Source organism: Oryctolagus cuniculus, chromosome 4 (assembly GCF_964237555.1).
Source record: "Oryctolagus cuniculus chromosome 4, mOryCun1.1, whole genome shotgun sequence".
Taxonomy (NCBI): Eukaryota; Metazoa; Chordata; class Mammalia; order Lagomorpha; family Leporidae; genus Oryctolagus; species Oryctolagus cuniculus.
This window is the reverse complement of record NC_091435.1, coordinates 78,136,385-78,155,130: the sequence shown is the minus strand read 5'-3', so window position 1 is coordinate 78,155,130 and position 18,746 is coordinate 78,136,385. Positions and strand designations below refer to the sequence as shown.

The 18,746-nt window shown below is 39.6% G+C and overlaps 1 protein-coding gene across 1 annotated transcript in view; it reads right to left on the bottom strand.

The window, feature by feature from the left end:
• Window positions 1-18,746, bottom strand: part of EAF2 (ELL associated factor 2) — a 41,204-nt gene that overhangs the window by 685 nt on the left and 21,773 nt on the right. Inside the window, exons 3-5 of the mRNA XM_002716633.5 lie at window positions 15,109-15,245; window positions 12,733-12,878; window positions 3,787-4,047 (exon numbers count right to left, since the gene is read on the bottom strand). Of these exons, the coding sequence (XP_002716679.3) occupies window positions 3,787-4,047; window positions 12,733-12,878; window positions 15,109-15,245 (544 nt within the window). The remainder of the gene's footprint in view (window positions 1-3,786; window positions 4,048-12,732; window positions 12,879-15,108; window positions 15,246-18,746) is intronic.

The following is an 18,746-nucleotide window of genomic DNA, read 5'->3' as shown; positions in this document are numbered from 1 at the left end:
AGGGATAAAAGCTATGAAAAAATTTAACATGAGTAGGAGATAGTGGTGGGAGGTGTTATTTTAGATAGGGTAGTTGGAGTGGCATTGGAACAGAGAAACAAGTAGAAAAAAGTATTAAATAAAAAAAAAGGCTAGGGGAACAGCAAGTGCAAATGCCCCCAGGTAGGAGCATGCTTGCTTGCTATATTCTGACTTGCAAGAAAGGCATTGTGGCAAGTGTGGAATGAATGAGGAAGAGAATGGTAGGAAACAAATAGAAAGATATATAGAAAGTCAGGGTAAAAGCTCTGAATTTTGTTTGAAACATAATGGGAATTCATGGGAAAATTTTAAGTAGGCATATGATGTGAACCCAATTGTGCATCAGTGAATAATATAATGGTGTGCCAGGAACGTGGAAGCAAGGAGAGGAGTTGAGTCAACTGCAGTCCCTCACGTAGAAATAAAGTTGGTTTTGACTCAGGTGGTCCAGTGGAAGTAGCAGTAAATGGTCTGGTATTCTTTGAAGAGAGAGTTTATGGGATATTTGAAGCACTGGATTTAGAAGCAAAAGCAGGAAGTAAAAAATGACTCCAAGGTTTCTGGTGTGAACAATGGGATTAGTGGTGGTTATCTTTGACTGAGATGTGAGACACTGAAGGAAAATCACAAGTGAAAAATCACAAGTTCAATTCAATGTAGTACATTTGAGAAAACTAGTAAATATTCATGTGTATAACCTATAGGCAACTGGATACCTTAGTCTGGAGCCCAAGGCAGAGATTGGAGCTGGAAATAAAGATTTGGGAGTCACTGACTATAGGGGTTTATTTGAAGCTATGGGATTGAATGAAATCACTTAGATAGTTAAATTGACATATTTAAAATTTTCTTATATTTCTGCTTTGTTTCTTTTTGAGAAGTTTTATTGATATATAATTCATATACAATAAATAAACCCTTTTAAATTATACAATTCAGTGACTTTTTAAAACATATTCAGAGCTGTGAAACCACTACCATTGTGTAAGTTTTGAACATTTTCATCACTCCAAAAAGATATCTCACATAAGTCAGCAATCCTTATTTCCTATTTTCCCTGCCCTTAGTAACCACTAAACTACTTTCCATTATGGATATGCCTATTGTGGGCATTTCATATAAATGGAATTATACAATATGTGGTCTTTTGTAACAAACTTCTTTCATGTGACAGTGCTTTCTAGGTTCATTCATGTTGTAGCATTTATCAGTACTTCATTTCATTTTATTTAAGAAGATTTAACAGTATGGATATATCCTATTTTATTTATCCATTTATCATCTGATGAACATTTAAGTAACTATGAACAATGTTGCTATGAAAATTTATACACAAATCTTACATACTTGCAGGTTTTTATGTGGACATGTTTCAATTCTTTTGACCATATCACTAAAGAATGGAATTACTGAGTGACGTGATAACTCTGCTTAACTCATTGAGAAACTGCCAAAATGTTCTTTAAAGTGGCTGCAACATTTTGCAGTCCCACCAGTAACGCATTAGGGTTCCAATTTTCCCACATCCTTACCACCAACATTTGTTATTTTCTTTCTTATCCTAGTCATTCCAGTGAGTGTGAAGTGAAATCTCACTGTGATTGTTATTTACATTTCCCTAGTGGCTAATGATATGGAGCACCTGTGTATCTTCTTTGGTTAAATGTCTATTCAAACCCTTTGTCAACTAAAAAATATATTGAATTATAAGAGTTTTTATATGCTTTGGGTAGAACCCTCTTATATGTATGATTTTGAAATACTTTCTCCCATTATGTAGGTTTCTTTTCACTTTCTTGATAGGTTCCTTGGAAGCACAAAAGTCCAAATTATCTTTTCTATTGCTTGTGCTTTAATGTTATATCTAAGAAGTTACTGTTTAATCAAGATTAAGAAGATTTACACTTAGATCTTTTAAGAGTTTTATAACTTTAGTCCTGGAGCCGGCACGGTGGCTCACTTGGTTAATCCTCTGCCTTGTGGCGCCGGCATCCCATATGGGCGCCAGGTTCTAGTCCTGGTTGCTCCTCTTCCAGTCCAGCTCTTTGCTGTGGCCCGGGAAGGCAGTGGAGGATGGCCCAGGTGCTTGGGCCCCTGTACCTTACATGGGAAACCAGGAGGAAGCACCTGGCTCCTGGCTTCGGATCGGCGCAGCACCAGCCGTAGCGGCCATTTGGGGGTGAACCAACGGAAGGAAGACCTTTCTTTCTCTTTCTCTCTCTCTCTCTCTCTCTCTCCCTCCCTCCCTCCTCCCTATCTAACTCTATCTGTCAAAAAAAAAAAAAAAAAAAGAACCTATGGGTATTCTGTCTGGTCTCATTACCCCAAAGAAATGATAATATATGATAGATATACTTATTATCTTCATTTAATGCTTAGTAAAAGAAATGAGCATTCCTTAAGTCCTAAGCCCTCTGTTGATGTTTATTTAAAGTTGAACAGGGGGCCGGTGCTGTGGTGTAGCAAGTGATGCCTCCGTCTGCTGGGCTGGCATCCCATATGGGCGCCAGTTCAAGTCGCAGCTGCTCCATTTCCAATCCAGCTCTCCGTCATGGCCTGGGAAAGCAGTAGAAGATGGCCCAAGTAGAAGATGGCCCAGTTCAATCTTGGGCCATCTTGGTCCCCAAGTACACCTTGGGCCCCTGTACTCACATGGGAGACCCATAAGAAGCTCCTGGCTCCTGGCTGGATCGGCACAGCTCCAGCTGTTGCAGCCAATTGGGGAGTGAACAGAGGATGGAAGACCTCTCTCTCTCTCTCTCTGTGAAACTCTGACTTTCAAATAAATAAATAAATCTTTTTTTTTTTTTTTTTTTGACAGGCAGAGTGGACAGTGAGAGAGAGAGACAGAGAAAGGTCTTCCTTTGCCGTTGGTTCACCCTCCAATGGCGGCCGCGGCCAGCGCGCTGCGGCCGGCGCACCGCGCCGATCCGGTGGCAGGAGCTAGGAGCCAGGTGCTTTTCCTGGTCTCCCATGGGGTGCAGGGCCCAAGCACCTGGGCCATCCTCCACTGCACTCCCGGGCCACAGCAGAGGGCTGGCCTGGAAGAGGAGCAACCGGGACAGAATCCGGCACCCCGACCGGGACTAGAACCCGGTGTGCCGGCGCTGCTAGGCGGAGGATTAGCCTAGTGAGCCGCGGCGCCGGCCAAATAAATAAATAAATCTTTAAAAATAAAATAAATAAATAAAATTTTTAAAAACCTGACAGGTAGTAAACAGCTCAGATCAGTGGCAAAAATCTGGTAGGAAAATAAAGCTGTGATGTTTATTCTGACCTAATTCACTGAAATGGCAGTGGTTAATAGCATCAAATACATAAAATAGGAGTCATCCTCTTTACTCAAATTTTAGATCATAATCCACATGGCCTATTAGTCATGTTTTTTTTTTTTTTTTTGACAGGCAGAGTAGACAGTGAGAGAGAGAGACAGAGAGAGAAAGGTCTTCCTTTGCCGTTGGTTCACCCTCCAATGGCCGCCGCTGCAGCCGGCGCACCGCGCTGAGGTGCGCCGATCCAATGGCAGGAGCCAGGAGCCAGGTGCTTTTCCTGGTCTCCCATGGGGTGCAGGGCCCAAGCACCTGGGCCATCCTCCACTGCACTCCCTGGCCACAGCAGAGAGCTGGCCTGGAAGAGGGGCAACCGGGACAGAATCCGGCGCCCCAACCGGGACTAGAATCCGGTGTGCCGGCGCTGCAAGGTGGAGGATTAGCCTATTGAGCCACGGCGCCGGCTCAACTATTAGTCATGTTTATGTATACTTACGTAAAGTATTCATCAGAAAGCCGCTGTTGTCATGAAATTTATTATGCTCAGCATCAGTATCGGGACTTCTGTACTGTGGCATGGTAGACATGGTGGGATGTTCTGAGACATAACCCCCTGGGTCAGAAGAAGACGATCTGCACTCTTCATCTTCTGAGTCACTAGAACTATCCTCACTGCTGGAAGATGATGAACTTTTGGAATCTGAGGAACTCTCACAACTACTCATCTGTTCCACTACACTAGCTTCTGCCTTCAGTTCTGAAAAGAAAATAGAAATAGATAGGATGAATAAACATAGTAAATTTGAATATAATAGTTTCTAAGAAACTGCTGATCAGAAATAAACAAAGATCAAGCATATAGTATTTCATACAGCATTTAAAGCATTTTATTTAAAAAGAAAACCTGTCTACCATCAACCCATACTTCATTGATAAAACAATGAAAACCAAAAGATGAGCGATCTCTAAATCTAAATTCCACATTTGTTTATACCATTGTAAGTTATACATGTAACTCAAATAATATAATATTAAAAATTAAAATCTACTTCAGCAGAAACTATCAATTCTTATCTTGTTCTATCACACACACACACACACACATATGATGCAATATGATACATACAGGTGAATTTTACACTTTTCCTAGTTGTCATGGAAACATTTTGATGGAACATTTTTATTTAGGTTACTCCCCTGTCTTCTTAATGAGGATTTAAAACATTCTAAATATTTTTTAAAAGTCAGTTACCATTGTAACTTTGATTGTAATTGTTAAAAAGAGTAACAATGTTTATGTATTCTTTGGTTTAGTCTTTTCAAATTCTTTTTAAAACTCAGAAAATTTACATTGGAAAGATACTCAGCTACCATTTTTATTAACTTCATGATTTTACAAATGAAAAAATGATGGTATAAAATAGACCAAAGTTAGCTGTTTAGGAGAACAGCCAAGACTATTGATATTTGGCTTATTATTTTTCTAGTATATGACATAAATATGTCAATTAGTTGAATAAGATTTTTTAATCAGGAGCCTGTGTTGTGGCATAGTGGGTTAACCTCCTGCCCACGACGCCAGCATCCCACATTAGAGCACTGGCTCAATTCTTGGCTGCTCTGCTTCTGATCAAGTTCCCTGCTGATGTGCCTAGGAAACCAGTGTACATGTGGGAAAGCTGGGAGGAGCTCCAGGCCCCTGCCTTTGGCCTGGCCCAACCCCAGATTTGGAAAGTGAACCAGCAGATAGAAGATCTCTGTTTCTCACTCTCTTTCACTCAGCATGTAAAATAAATAAATCTTAAAAATGAAATAAAAGACAATGTAATTGAATAATATATTTGGTTAACTCATTGTCATATTTTAAAAGACATTTATTTGAAAGGCAGAGTGACAGAGAAGGGGAAGAGAGAGCGAAAACAAAATCTTTCATCTGCTGATCCACTCCCCAAATGGTTGCAACAGTTGGGGCTGGGCCTGGCTGATCCAAGATCGTGAAACTCCATCCAGGTCTCACACTCAAGTACTTGAGCCATCATTTGCTGCCTTCTTAGGTGTGTTACCAGAGAGCTGCACCAGAAGCAGAGCAGCTGGGACTGGAACCAGTGCTCTGACATAGGATGCCAGCATCACAAGTAGCAACTTAACCTATTGCGGCATAATGCCAGCCCTGACATATTGCCATCTGACAGCAATTTAGTACACTGCAATATTAAGTTAGCTGATAATTTCTAGGGGCTCGCACTGTGGCATAGCAGGTAAAGCTGCCGTCTATGGTGCCAGCATCCCTTATGGGAGCTGGTTCGAGTCCCAGCTGCTCCACTTCTGATCAAGCTCTCTGCTATGGCTTGGGAAAGCAGTAGAAGATGGCCCAAGTCCTTGGGCCCCTGCACCCATGTGGGAGACCCAGAAGAAGCTCCTGGCTTCAGATTGGCACAGCTCCGCTGTTGTGGCCATTTGGGGAGTGAATCAGCAGATGAAAGACCTCTCTCTCTGCCTCTCCTTCTGTGTGTAACTCTGACTTTCAAATAAATCTTAAAAAAAAAAAGATAATTTCTAGGCTTATTCCCTCATTCTCCCTAAGGTAGACATATTGGGTCTCTTACTGGATCACATCAAATTAATTTCCAGTGTACTAGCTGTTTCCTTTGCTTGATATATTCTTAAGCCAGATCTTGTTTTGTTTTATATGTAACATACATATAGTAAAATGCACAGCTAAATGACTTTCAGCATATGTAACTTGTGTATCCACCAGAGATCAAAACATAACACGTCTATCCCCAGGAATGTTCTCCTGTGTTTTTCTCCAGTCAATGATATCACCACTTTGTCTTCTTTTTATCAAAGATTTTGTCAGTTCTTGAACTTCAAATTAATGGATTCATACAGCATCTACTTTCTCGTGTCTACCTTCTTTCATTACATAACTTTTTGATATTCATTCATTATGGAGTTCATCTGTAGCTCATTTGTCTCTACTTTCATGATATTCCATTGTATAAATATACCACCAGTTGATTGCTCATTTTTTATTTATAGATATTTGGGTTATTTTCTGTCTTTAGCTATTAGGAATGAAACTATTATAGAAATTCTTTTGCAAGGGGTGTGTGTGTGTGTGTGTGTGTGACTACACTCTGCTTTACTTGCTTTGGGTTTACTCTGCTTTTGTTTTTTCTATTTTTCTGAGCTAGGAACTTACATTATTTTATTTTATTTTATTTTTTTTGACAGGCAGCGTGGACAGTGAGAGAGGGAGACAGAGAGAAAGGTCTTCCTTCCGTTGGTTCACCCCGCAATGGCACCGCGCTGATCCGAAGCCAGGAGCCAGGTGCTTCTCCTGGTCTCCCATGAGGGTGCAGGGCCCAAGGACTTGGGCCATCCTCCACTGCACTACCGGGCCACAGCAGAGAGCTGGCCTGGAAGAGGAGCAACTGGGACAGAATCCAGTGCCCCAACCGGGACTAGAACCCGGTGTGCCAGCGCCACAGGTGTAGGATTAGCCTATTTGAGCCACGGCGCCAGCCATACACTATTTTTTAATTTTTATTTTTGTTAAGCTTTATTTATTTATTTTTTTGAAAGGCAGAGTTACAGGGAGAGAGAGGGAGGGAGGGAAGGAGAGAGGTCCTCCATCCGCTGGTTCACTCCCCAATTAGCTGTAACAGCTGGAGCTGTGCTGATCTGAAGCCATGAGCCAGGAGTTTCCTCTGGGTCTCCCATGTGGGTGCAGGGGCCCAAGGACTTGGGCCATCCTCCACTGCTTTCCCAGGCTACAACAGAGAGTTGGATCGGAAGTGGAGTAGCTGGAACTTGAACTGACGTCCATATGGGATGCCGGCACTGCAGGCTGTGGCTTCACCCATTATACCACAGCACTGGCCCCATAACTTACATTATTGATGTGATACTTTCCTTTGTTTGTAAGGTAAGCATTTAGTGCCATAAATTAATCCCCCCTCCTAGAAATACTTTAGTTGCATCCCACATTTTTGGCATGCTGTATTTATTTTTATATATCTAAAACATGTATTTTAAACATCTTTTGATTATTCTTTAATTAATGGATTATTTAGAAGTATATTGTTTAATGTACAAGTGTTTAGATATTTTCTTCCTCTTGTCTGTCACTTATTTTCAGTTTGATTTCAGTATGATCAGAAAACATATTCTCTGTATGATTCTGGCTTTTATAAATTTATTGAGGTTTGGGCCGGCGCCGCGGCTCACTAGGCTAATCCTCTGCCTAGCGGCGCCGGCACACCGGGTTCTAGTCCCGGTCGGGGCGCCGGATTCTGTCCCGGTTGCCCCTCTTCCAGGCCAGCCCTCTGCTGTGGCCCGGGAGTGCAGTGGAGGATGGCCCAGGTGCTTGGGCCCTGCACCCCATGGGAGACCAGGAAAAGCACCTGGCTCCTGGCTCCTGCCATCGGATCAGCGCGGTGCGCCGGCCGCAGCGCGCCGGCCGCGCCGGCCATTGGAGGGTGAACCAACGGCAAAAGGAAGACCTTTCTCTCTCTGTCTCTCTCTCTCACTGTCCACTCTGCCTGTCAAAAAATTTAAAAAAAAAAAAAAAAAAAATTTATTGAGGTTTGACTTATGGTCTAGGATATGGTCAATCTTGGTGAATACGTGATAGACACCTGAAAAAAGGAAAAGGTATATTTTGCCATTGAGTGTAGAGTTCTAGATAGATAGATATTAGACACACGCCAATCAAATCTTGCTGGTTGACTGCTTTGCTTAGATTTCCTATATCCTTGTTGATTTTTGTCTAGTAGTTTTATCAGTTGCTGAGAGCAGAGTGAGAGTACCTAAGCATAAGTGTGAATTTTATATTTTTCTTTTTATTTTGCTTCAGGCATCACAGTTCTATTGTTGGATATATATGTACATATATACACATTTGTCTTACTTGTAGATTAATTCTTTGATTATTAATGTACCTCTGTGGTAATTTGTTTTTCTTTTAGGTATACAGTTATGAGTGTATTTTAGATACATTGCCAGTTTCTGCCTTTTAATTGACTTATTTAGATAATTTATGAGTAAGATAATTACTGATAGTTGGGACTTCAGTGTGTAATTTTATTACTGTTTTTCTGTTTATTTCTCCTGTATTTCACTTCTATTTATCTTTTCCTCCCTTCCTGTGGGTTACATGATTCATTTTAAAAATCCATGTTAATTTATGTATGGTATTTTAGAAGGTGTCATTTTGTATATTTTTCTTAATAGTTGCTTCGGGTTTTTTCCATAGGCATAAATGCCTTGCTAATTCTCTACCATTCTGAATAAGGGGTGGAAACTTCATTTCCATTTAGGACCTACATTTCCCCCCTACTTTTAAATATCATTGTCTTATGAATCAGAAGATATTATAATTTTTGTTTCAATTGTCTCATAATTTAGAAAAGTAATGAGGAAAACTATAATCTATTACATTTATTGGTATTTTTAGCTTTTCTGTAGTTCTTTCTCCCTTTCTGTTACTCCCAGATTCCTTCTTTTATCATGTATTTTTCTGTTAGAATAACTCTATGGCCAATATTTAAGGGTAGTCTTGTGGCAACAAATTCTTTTAGTCTTCCTTTCTAAAGAAAGCTATTTTCAACTTCATTACTAAAGAATTATCTTGGCAGACATAGAATCTGTGCTTAACATTTCTTTTTTTTAAGCATCTGAAAAATACTGCGCTACATCCTTCTGGTCTCCTGGGTTTCATACGAGAAATCTGACATTATCTAATAGGTAATGTGACATCTCTCTCTTGCTTTAAACATTTTTTTCTTTGCCTTTAGTTTTCAGAAATTTAATTATAATGTATCTAGGCATGGATTTATTTGGGTTTATCTTACTTAGGGTTCATTTGTTTAGCTTCTTGAATCTATAGGTTTATACCTTTCATCAAACTCAGAAATTTTCAGGTATTATTTGTTTAAATACTCATATAGTCCCACTCTTTTTCTTCTCTGAGACTCTAATGACCCAAATGTTGGATCTTTGGTCATTCTTCCATAGACCCCAGGTTTTCAGATTGGTTGAATTCTACAAATCGGCAAGTTCACCGATTCTGTCCACTTTCTAGCACTCAGCTCATTCAGTGAGGTTTCTTTTTGTCTGTTTTTGTTATTGTATTTATCAGTTGTGTAATCTGCATTTACTTCTTGTTTCTACTTCTTTGATGTGATTTTCTATTTCTTCATTTGTTTCAAGAGTAACTGTAACTGAATCATATTTGTGATTGCTGTTTTAAGATTTTTGAGTAATCCTGACTAATATCTGATTCATCTTGGTGTTGGCATCAGTTGATCAATTTTTTCTCACTCAAGTAGTCATTTTCCTAATTTATGGTACAACAGGTAATTTTCTATTAAATTGACCTTTTGGTTTTATACTAGGGAAAATCTCTTTAAATCTTTTATCTAGTAGGCAATCAACATGTTGAAATTTAGTGTACAGATCCTGGCCCACTTTGTGGGCTATGGTTCATATGACAATCTGATTTTGCAGTACTGTCTTGGTCTTCCTATTAAATCTTCATCAGCAGCAGTCTACACTGCTTCCTGCTGGTGCTACAGGCAAGAAAGTAGGGATTTTACCAGGCAGAGAACTCCAGAGCCAATTCATGGAAAAAGGGAATTTTTGGCCTCACAGAATCAAGAGTGATTCCTAGGACTCACAATAGGCACAATGTGTTAAGCTGCCATCTGCAATGCTGGTATCCTATATGCATGCCAGCTCAAGTCTTAGCTGCTCTACTTCCAATCCAGCTCCCTGCTAATGTGCCTGGGAAGCAGCAGAAGATGGCCTAAGTCCTTGTGCCCCTGCACCCTTATGAGAGACCCAGATGGAATTCTAGGCTCCTGGCTTCAGCCTGGCCCAGGCTGGTCATTGTGGCCATTTGGAGAGGGAAGCAGGGGACGGATGATCTCTCTTTCTATCTCTCCCTCTACCTCTCTCTGTTTAACTCTGTCTTTCAAATAAAGAATTGTTTTAAAAGTGCTTGTTGTGCCAGGCAATGTTGTTGTTTTGTTGGTGGAACAGGAAAATGGAATGTGCTTCCTAGTAATATGCTTACCATGGTAGGCTTCCCTTTGTTATTGCCATCTAATGTCAAGATGTTCTCCAATGGGAAAGAAGAATCTTAGGATGGTAGGGCAGGGATGGGGGTAAAGAGTAGAGGAAAATAAACATGTGTCCCAGGCTGAGTTTATAGCATAGTGAGAGGCACTTGTAGGTGCCTTGTGGCCACGCAGCATCTCTGATGGGGGAAAGGGGTCTTAAGCCAGGCACAGGACAGTACTTCCAGGACTGCGACCACTCATAATGGTATTATCCCCTTAGCTGATACCTACAGGTATTTGGTGTCTCTGAGTAAAGGAGGGGAATCTAAGGTTCTATATTTTTTCTTAATTGAAAATGTAAAATAACTAGTACAACTGCTAAACACAAATTTGACAAGATGATTTCAACCATGAGAGCTGTGGCCAATGGTACAGTAGGATTAAGAAGACATTTTATGGAACATAGTTTAAGGTGAGGCAGGTGTTGTGGCATAGTGGGTAAAGTTGCCACCTGCGATGCCAGCATCCCATATAGGTGCTGGCTCGAGTTACAGCTGTTCCACTTCTGATCCAGCTATCTGCTAATGTACCTGGGAAAGCAGCAGAAGGTGGCTTAAGTCCTTGGGCCCCTGCACCCATGTGGGATACCTAGAAGAAGCTCCTAGCTCCTAACTTCTGGTCCAGTCCTGGCTGTTTCAGCCACTTGTGGAGTGAATCAGAGGATGGAAGATATTTTTCTCTGTCTCTCTCTCTCTTTGTAACTCTTTCAAATAAATAAAACAAATTTTAGAAAATATGGTCTAGTGGCCAGCACTGTGGCGTAGTGGGTAAAGCTGCCGCCTGCAATGACGGCATCCCATATGGGTTCTGGTTTGAGTCCCAGCTGCTCCGCTTTCAATCCAGCTCTCTGCTATGGCCTGCAAAAGCAGTAGAAGATGGCCCAAGTCCTTAGGCCCCTGCACTCACAAGGGAAGACCTGGAAGAAAGCTCCTTCTGGTTTTGATCAGCGTAGCTCCAGCTGTTGCAGCCAATTGGGGAGTGAACCAGCGGATGGAAGACAGCTCTCTTTCTTTGACTCTCCTCTCTGTGTGTAACTCTGACTTTCAAATAAATAATCTTTAAAAAAAATACAGTCTAAGGAATATGCTAAATAAATATGGCAATGCTACATTTACTTTGTTACAATAAGAAAACTCTATGCTTGGATCTTGTTAACTTTTACAAACTCTCTTTTCCCTTAGTTATGAATGAATACAATACTTTTATTTAAAGTTTCTGCTACAAAACTGCAACAGGAAGGAAATTCTGCTTTGACAGTAAAACTACTGTTGAAGACACTACATAGTGTAACACTATACAGAACAGTTTCTGCAGGATGAATTCCATTTAAAAGCAGGAAGAGTCTGATTCTTTGGAATTTATCTGTCAGGTAACCCATAATATGGTACTTATGTCTTTGGTTTTGTCTTGGGAGCTAGGAAACTCAGAGCTAAATTCAATATTTTAAGAATTAGCAAATTTGTTTCATTTTCCCTTTCAATTTCTTTTCTGTTTATTTTATTGAATGTATGTATATATATGACACCATGAATCAAACCCATTTTCGAAGCAGACATGATATAAAAATAGAATAAAATTTAAGATCTCTTGTACCAACAAGAGTTCTGGGCTTATGTCCTCTTCATGTTTGTATAGGGACTACAAATCCATTAGGGAATGCAAACTGCACTGTGCCCAAAAGGGGATAAGTAGATTTGGAAAGCTATGTGCATATTACGAAGGCAAAGTATAGAAGCAAATAAGCTTTGGTGACTAGGGTCTCCCTGCTGCCACAGTTATTACAACATTAGTACCCAAACTGCAGCTAGGCAAAAAAAACGGAGATTTAGGCTTTCTTACTTTTAAAAGGGCTGTATCTCCCTATAAATGGCTTCCTGCTGAAAGTATGCAAATATTCAAAAGAATCTGTCTGCTGCTTCTGGTTACAATATATCCTCATTTCCCTATTAGTTTGGTGGCATCTTAGACTTCAATAGTCTAAGAACATGAAGTAAAGAACTGACTACAAATTATCACAAAATGCGAAAAAATGAAAAGAAAATGCAAAAAAGATGAAAACTCCACTTACACACATCTAATTGGTGGCATTTTTGGTCCAAATAATAAAAAATACAAATTATCTTACTGGGTATAATTTTACTTATATAATACCCTAAGCCATAAGTTATTGCCTTGTCCAAGAAAAATGCATAATTATGGAAATTATGTTCTCATTAGAATTTTAAGTTAATCCCATTGTTAATTAAAATGAAAAATTTCACTTAACATTTCCTAATTATCTCTCGAAAGGGACAGTATACACTCTTAGATTCTACCTTTTTCAATATCATCCATTGAAGATTCTGGGGATACCTCGTCTTCAGGTGGAGAAAGTTTTGTAAGATTGGGAGTCTTAGATGAATTCCGGATTTGTTGCTGATGATGGTCCACACGATACTGAATTTTACTGCTTCCTTCGACTCTGTAATCAATATCAAAGACCAAATCAAACATGATAGCAAGGTAATACCAATTTCAATTTACAAAGTTACTAAAATTGATCATTTACTTTTGTCCTAGAGATCTTTAAAATGATACTCAAAAATTAAAACATTATTTTTTAAAGATTTGTTTTTTTATTTGAAAGGCAGTGTGACACAAAGGGAGAGGGAGAGAAACAAAGAGAGGGATCTTGCATCCACTGGTTTACTCCCCAAATGATTGCAACAGCCAGGGCTTAGCCAGGCTGAAGCCAGGAGCCAGGAGCCAGGAACCAGGAGCCAGGAGTCAGGAGCTTCTTCTGGGTCTCCCATGTGGGTGCAGGCACCTAAGCACTTGGGCCATCTTCCACTGCTTTCCCAGGCCATTACCAGAGAGCTGGATCAAAAGTGAAGCAGCTGGGACTCAAACCATATGGGAGGCCAGCATCACAGGCAGCAGCTTTACCTGTATACCACAGTGCTTGGCCCTATTTCATTATTTAATAGTATTTGTTATCTGCTATACAATGGTACTTCAAAAAATCTGTGAGGAAATGTAGCTAAAAGGATAAATTTTGGGCAAAACAATTTTGAAATCTGTGCATAGTTTTTTCATTCTATGCATGTTCCACATTTTATGAAAAAAATTCTTTGCACCAAATTTTTTTGTAGTAAAGTAAACACATTTTTATTACATTTTTGCATACACTTTCTGAAGTGCCCTTACTGTTGAGGTATACAAATCTGAACAAAAATTAAACCACTGCTCAAACTGAACAGATAACAAAATCACAAATGACTACAACAAGAGAGAAAACCTAAGTATATGATGGGTACAATTTGTTCCCTATGTTTTAGAACTATCATTTCTGTTAGAACTAAATCACTTCCACATTTTTTTCATTTTAAATTTTAAGGCAGGCATGTTAATAAAAGAGATTCATTTACTTTTCTTTAAGAAAATATTATCTAACAAAATTAAGCTTAACTTCTGTCTCTGTCATTTCCAGTGCATAAATTCTGTCAGTTTTTCCTTCAAAAAGTATTTAGAACCTCATTTTTCTCTTTTGTCCACTATCAAAAATTCTGGTTTATATATTTTTCTGTTTCCCACATTGTTTCATTTTACTCAGATTCTTTTGTGGGTTAACGTTTGAAGCACAACTGTAAACAAGCCAATCCCTGGTTAAAATGATTTTAATATGTAACTACTACCAGCAAGATAATGTCCTAATTTCTAGTTAATATTGACGGCATTAACCTCAACCTACCCTTACAATGTTAACTCTAATCCACTATCAACATAACCTCCAACTTTCCCATACTTACAGAGTTACAGAAACAAACCTCTGCTCTATTCAAACAAATCTTGTTCACTGGCCCTGAATCAATCAGATGTGTGCATGTCTTCAAATCTTGCTTACATCCTTAAAAAATTTCTGATCAATTAAATTTGTATTTCTCAATTTTTCCTACCAGTAATAATCAAGAGGGCTGTGGGGGGTGGTGGATGGAGAATATTAAAAAATAGAGCTTGCCAGGCTCCTTTTTGGATCTGAGGTCATATTTGGGAATTCTTATTTTTTTAGAAGCACCCAAGGTAATTCTTATGAGTTTAACTTCCTTTCAAGGTACATCATCTTTATTGATTGTGTTCTGCTCAGCCATGACCTCTCCTTTCCATTCATTCCTGCAGCAATTTTCATCTACACTATTTGTACGTACTTGTTTTTAGAACAGTGACCTTTTGTTAATGGTAAGTAATAATGACCTATTTGAGCTGGCTTTATTCTCCTACTGGAAAATCCAGTTATAATGCAGAAGCTTTGAGGTTCATATTTGTAAAACAAATTTTCTTTTTTTTCTAGTGCCTTATATATTTTAGGTGATCAATAAATTTTTACTGATGAAGATGAAATTATTTTTGGAGAGTGTATAATGGCTCCTTTCAGTCCGGTTCTATGAAAACATCTACAGTAAAATAAAAGCTATATCCACACATGTAGAAAGCATTCAGAAGCAAAACAAACTTTTACATATCACAGAGTAAGGTGGTAAAATCTTTTGGATCAAGATCTCCATTAAATTTAAACTTAGAAAAGATTAAAACATTTTTGTGACACAGAAATAATCTGGATAAAGTAATCTGACTCACACAATAATTTCTTATCCTGACATTTCCTTAGAAACTTATGTGTTAATTAAAAAAATTCATTTCATTAAACCACATACCTTGTTTTTTTTACAGTGATGTTGCTGCTCAGTTTTTCTAGTCGACATTCTCCAGTATCATGGTTAATAATCAAAATGCATTCTTTTAAATAAGGTTTCTTTGAACCTTTGAAAACAGTTACTGGTGGAGTTGAACCCTGTTTAAAAAGTTAATTATCATTACTTGAAATTTACTTTAGAATTCAGTCGGGATGGCCTTTGAGTTCTTCTAGTACTTTATTTCTTATTTCATGTTATAAAGTTGCTTATAAACAATCTAAATTTACTACTCTGAAATCAAAGAGTGTTTAAAAAAAAGTAAAAAACGCTGAGATCTCAAAGATGCTATCATTGAGCAAAGGGAAAAGAAGAAGTACTTATTCTGAGAGAGTAAAGATTTGTTTCACTGGGGCCATCACTTTGGTGCAGAAGGCTAAATTTCTGCCTGTGTTGCTGGCATCCCACATGGGCGTCTGTTCAAGTCCTGGCTGCTTCACTTCCAATCCAGCTCTCTGCTAATGCACCTGGGAAAGCAGCAGAAGATGGCCTAAGTACTTGGGCAGGCCCCTGTACTCAGGAGGGAGACCAGGAAGAAGCTCCTGGATCCTGGCTTCTGGCTTCAGGCTGGTCCTGCCCCGGCCATTGCAGCCAACTGGGGAGTGAACCAGTGGAGTGGATGGAAGGTCTCTCTCAATCTCTCTGTGTATGTATGTATGTATGTATGTGTGTGTGTGTCTGTGTGTGTGTATATATATCTCTGCCGGTCAAATAAACAAATATTTTTTTTTAAATTTTGTTTCATTGGTCCATAATCGGCAACTGGTATTCAATCTAATATTATCAACATATTTTACAAATAAGGAAACAGAAGCATTCCTCTTCTTCCTTATTTGCTTCCTAAGTTTAATTTTTTTTTTTAATTTATTTGACAGAGTTAGTGAGAGAGACAGAGAAAAAGGTCTGTTGGTTCACCCTTAAATGGCCACTATGGCCGGAGCTACACCTATCTGAAGCCAGGAGCTACACCTATCTGAAGCCAGGTGCTTCCTCCTGGTCTTCCATGCAGGTGCAGGAGCCCAAGCACCTGGGCCATCCTCCACTGCCCTCCCAGGCCACTGCAGAGAGCTGGACTGGAAGAGGAGCAAGCAGGACCAGAACCCAGAGCCCATATGGGATGCTGGTGCTGCAGGTGGAGAATTAACCATGTGAGCCACGGCGCCAGCCCCTCCTAGGTTTAATTTTTTAAATCTGACATTTTATTTTTTTTTAAGATTTATTTATTTATTTGAAAGGCAGAGTCACACAGAGAGAACAGGAAAGGCGGGGTGGGGGTGGGGGGGTGGGGAGAGATCGAGAGAGATTGATTTTCTATCCAGTGGATCACTCCCCAACTGGCTGCAACGGCCAGAGATGCGCTGATCTGAAGACAGGAGCGAGGAGCTTCTTCTGGGTCTCCCACATGGGTGCAGGGGCCCAAGAACTTGGGCTATCTTGTACTGCCTTCCCAGGCCATAGCAGACAGCTGGATCAAAAGTGGAGCAGCCAGGACTTGAACCAGCACCTATATGGGATGCCGGCACTGTAGGCGGCAGCTTTACCCACTGTGCCACAGCGCCGGCCCTTGACATTTTCTTAAATTGGTTCCTCCCTATGCTAATTAAGGAAAAGAAATGTTAGCAAGGCATACCTGTTAGACTAAACCCACGGGTTAATTTTAGCATCATTCAAAGTAAGGCAGGGGCAGATATTTAATCTGAGTGAAGATGCTGGTTAGGATACCTGCAGCCCACATCAGATTTCCTGTATTTGATTCCTGCTCCAGCTCCTGCTTCTGACTTCCTGATAATGCAGACTCTGGGAGGAGGCAGTGATAGCTCAAGTGGTTGGATTCCTGTCACCCATGTGCAAGACCTGGATTGACTTCTTGGCTCCCAGCTTTGCCCCTCCGCCCCCAGCTGTGTAGGCATCTGAGAGGTCAATCAATGGATGGGAGCTCTCTCTCTATTGTCTATCTCTATGTCTCTGCCACTCAAATAAATAAATAAATAGATTTTAAAATAGTGAGACAACTAGATAAGACATTCCATTCTTTATGCTGTGATATAGGGGCAGGCATGTGGTACAGCAGCTAAGACACTGTTTGTGACACCTGCATCCTGCATCGGAGCACCTAGGTTTGATTCCCTGCACCACTTCTGATCCAATTTCCTGCTGAAGTGCACCCTGAGAGACCGCAGATGATGGTTCAAGTGCATAGGTCCCTGCCACTCACATGGGAAATCTGGATGGAGTTCTGGGTTCATGGCTCCAGCCTGGCCCAGTCACAGCTACTACAGGCATTTGGGGAGTGACTCATTGGATGGAAGACCTCTTTGTTTCTGCCATTGTCTCTCTGTCTTTCTCTGACACTCTACCTTTAAAATAAATAAAATAAATAAAACTTTTTTTTTTTTTTTAAGGGGTGGATGTTGTGGTACAGCAGGTAAAGCTGCTGCTTGAGTATCTACATCCTGTATTGAAGTCCTGGGTACTCTGCTTCAGATCCAGCTTCCTGCTAATGTACCTGGGAAGCAGCAGATAATGAGTCATTTATTGAGTTCCTGCTAGCCATAGGGGAGACCTGGATGGAGTTCCTGGCTCCTGGCTTCAGGCTGATCCACCCCTGGCTGTTGCAGCTATTTGGTGACTGAATCAGCAGAACAAGATCTCTCTCTCTCCCTCTCCCTCTCCCTCTCCCTCTCCCTCTCCCTCTCCCTCTCCCTCCCTCCCTCTCTCTCTCTTTCACTTTGCCTTTCAAATAAATACATCTTTTAAAAAACAGAAATAAGTATATAGCATCACTCATAAAATATTCTTGCCAACAAACAAAAACTCCAAAGAATCTAACTCCCATTAAGCTTTTAGGTCTATCACTATCAGTTGATAGGAAATATGGGAAATAGAGGAACAAGTTAAATAATATCAGATGTTGGTTTTCTCAACATATCAACGGCATAAAAAGTGGAAGGGACTTTTACAGAATAAAAGATGTAAGAAATATAAATGTCTAAATACAATGCAGGAATATTATTTGGGTTCTGGTTAGGATATTTTACAGACAAATGTCTATAAAAAGACTTTTTAAGACCATTTGAAAATGTGAACACTAAGTATAATTATTAATCCTGCTAGGTGTGATGATAACATGGAAGTCAGGATAAAAATAAAAATTGCTTTATTAGTTACAGACCCATAAATAAATATTTATTAAGTGATAATATCTGGATTTGCTTTAATATATGCTAGAGGGAAAGTTGTAGGGGAATGATTAGTCAGTGTTAGGTACACAGCAATTCATTATACTGCTCTATTTTATATAATAAATGATTAAAGAAATCTAGACAATTACTAATAACCCATACTACTTATATATTCCTTTCCTATCTTTTCTCTCTGCCACCCCCAAACCTGAAAAAATTTTATATTTCTCATCCCTTTGTTTTATTCTACATATACTTATATGTATCCCTAAACAATATATAAGGTATTTCAAACATTCATGGAAAAATGCAATCAAAAGATAAGTTAACTTTGAAAAAAAGTTTGAATCCATGTATATTTTTTCATAATAGGCATTTTCCTATGAAATTCTTAAAGACCTCTCATATTATGTTTGCTTG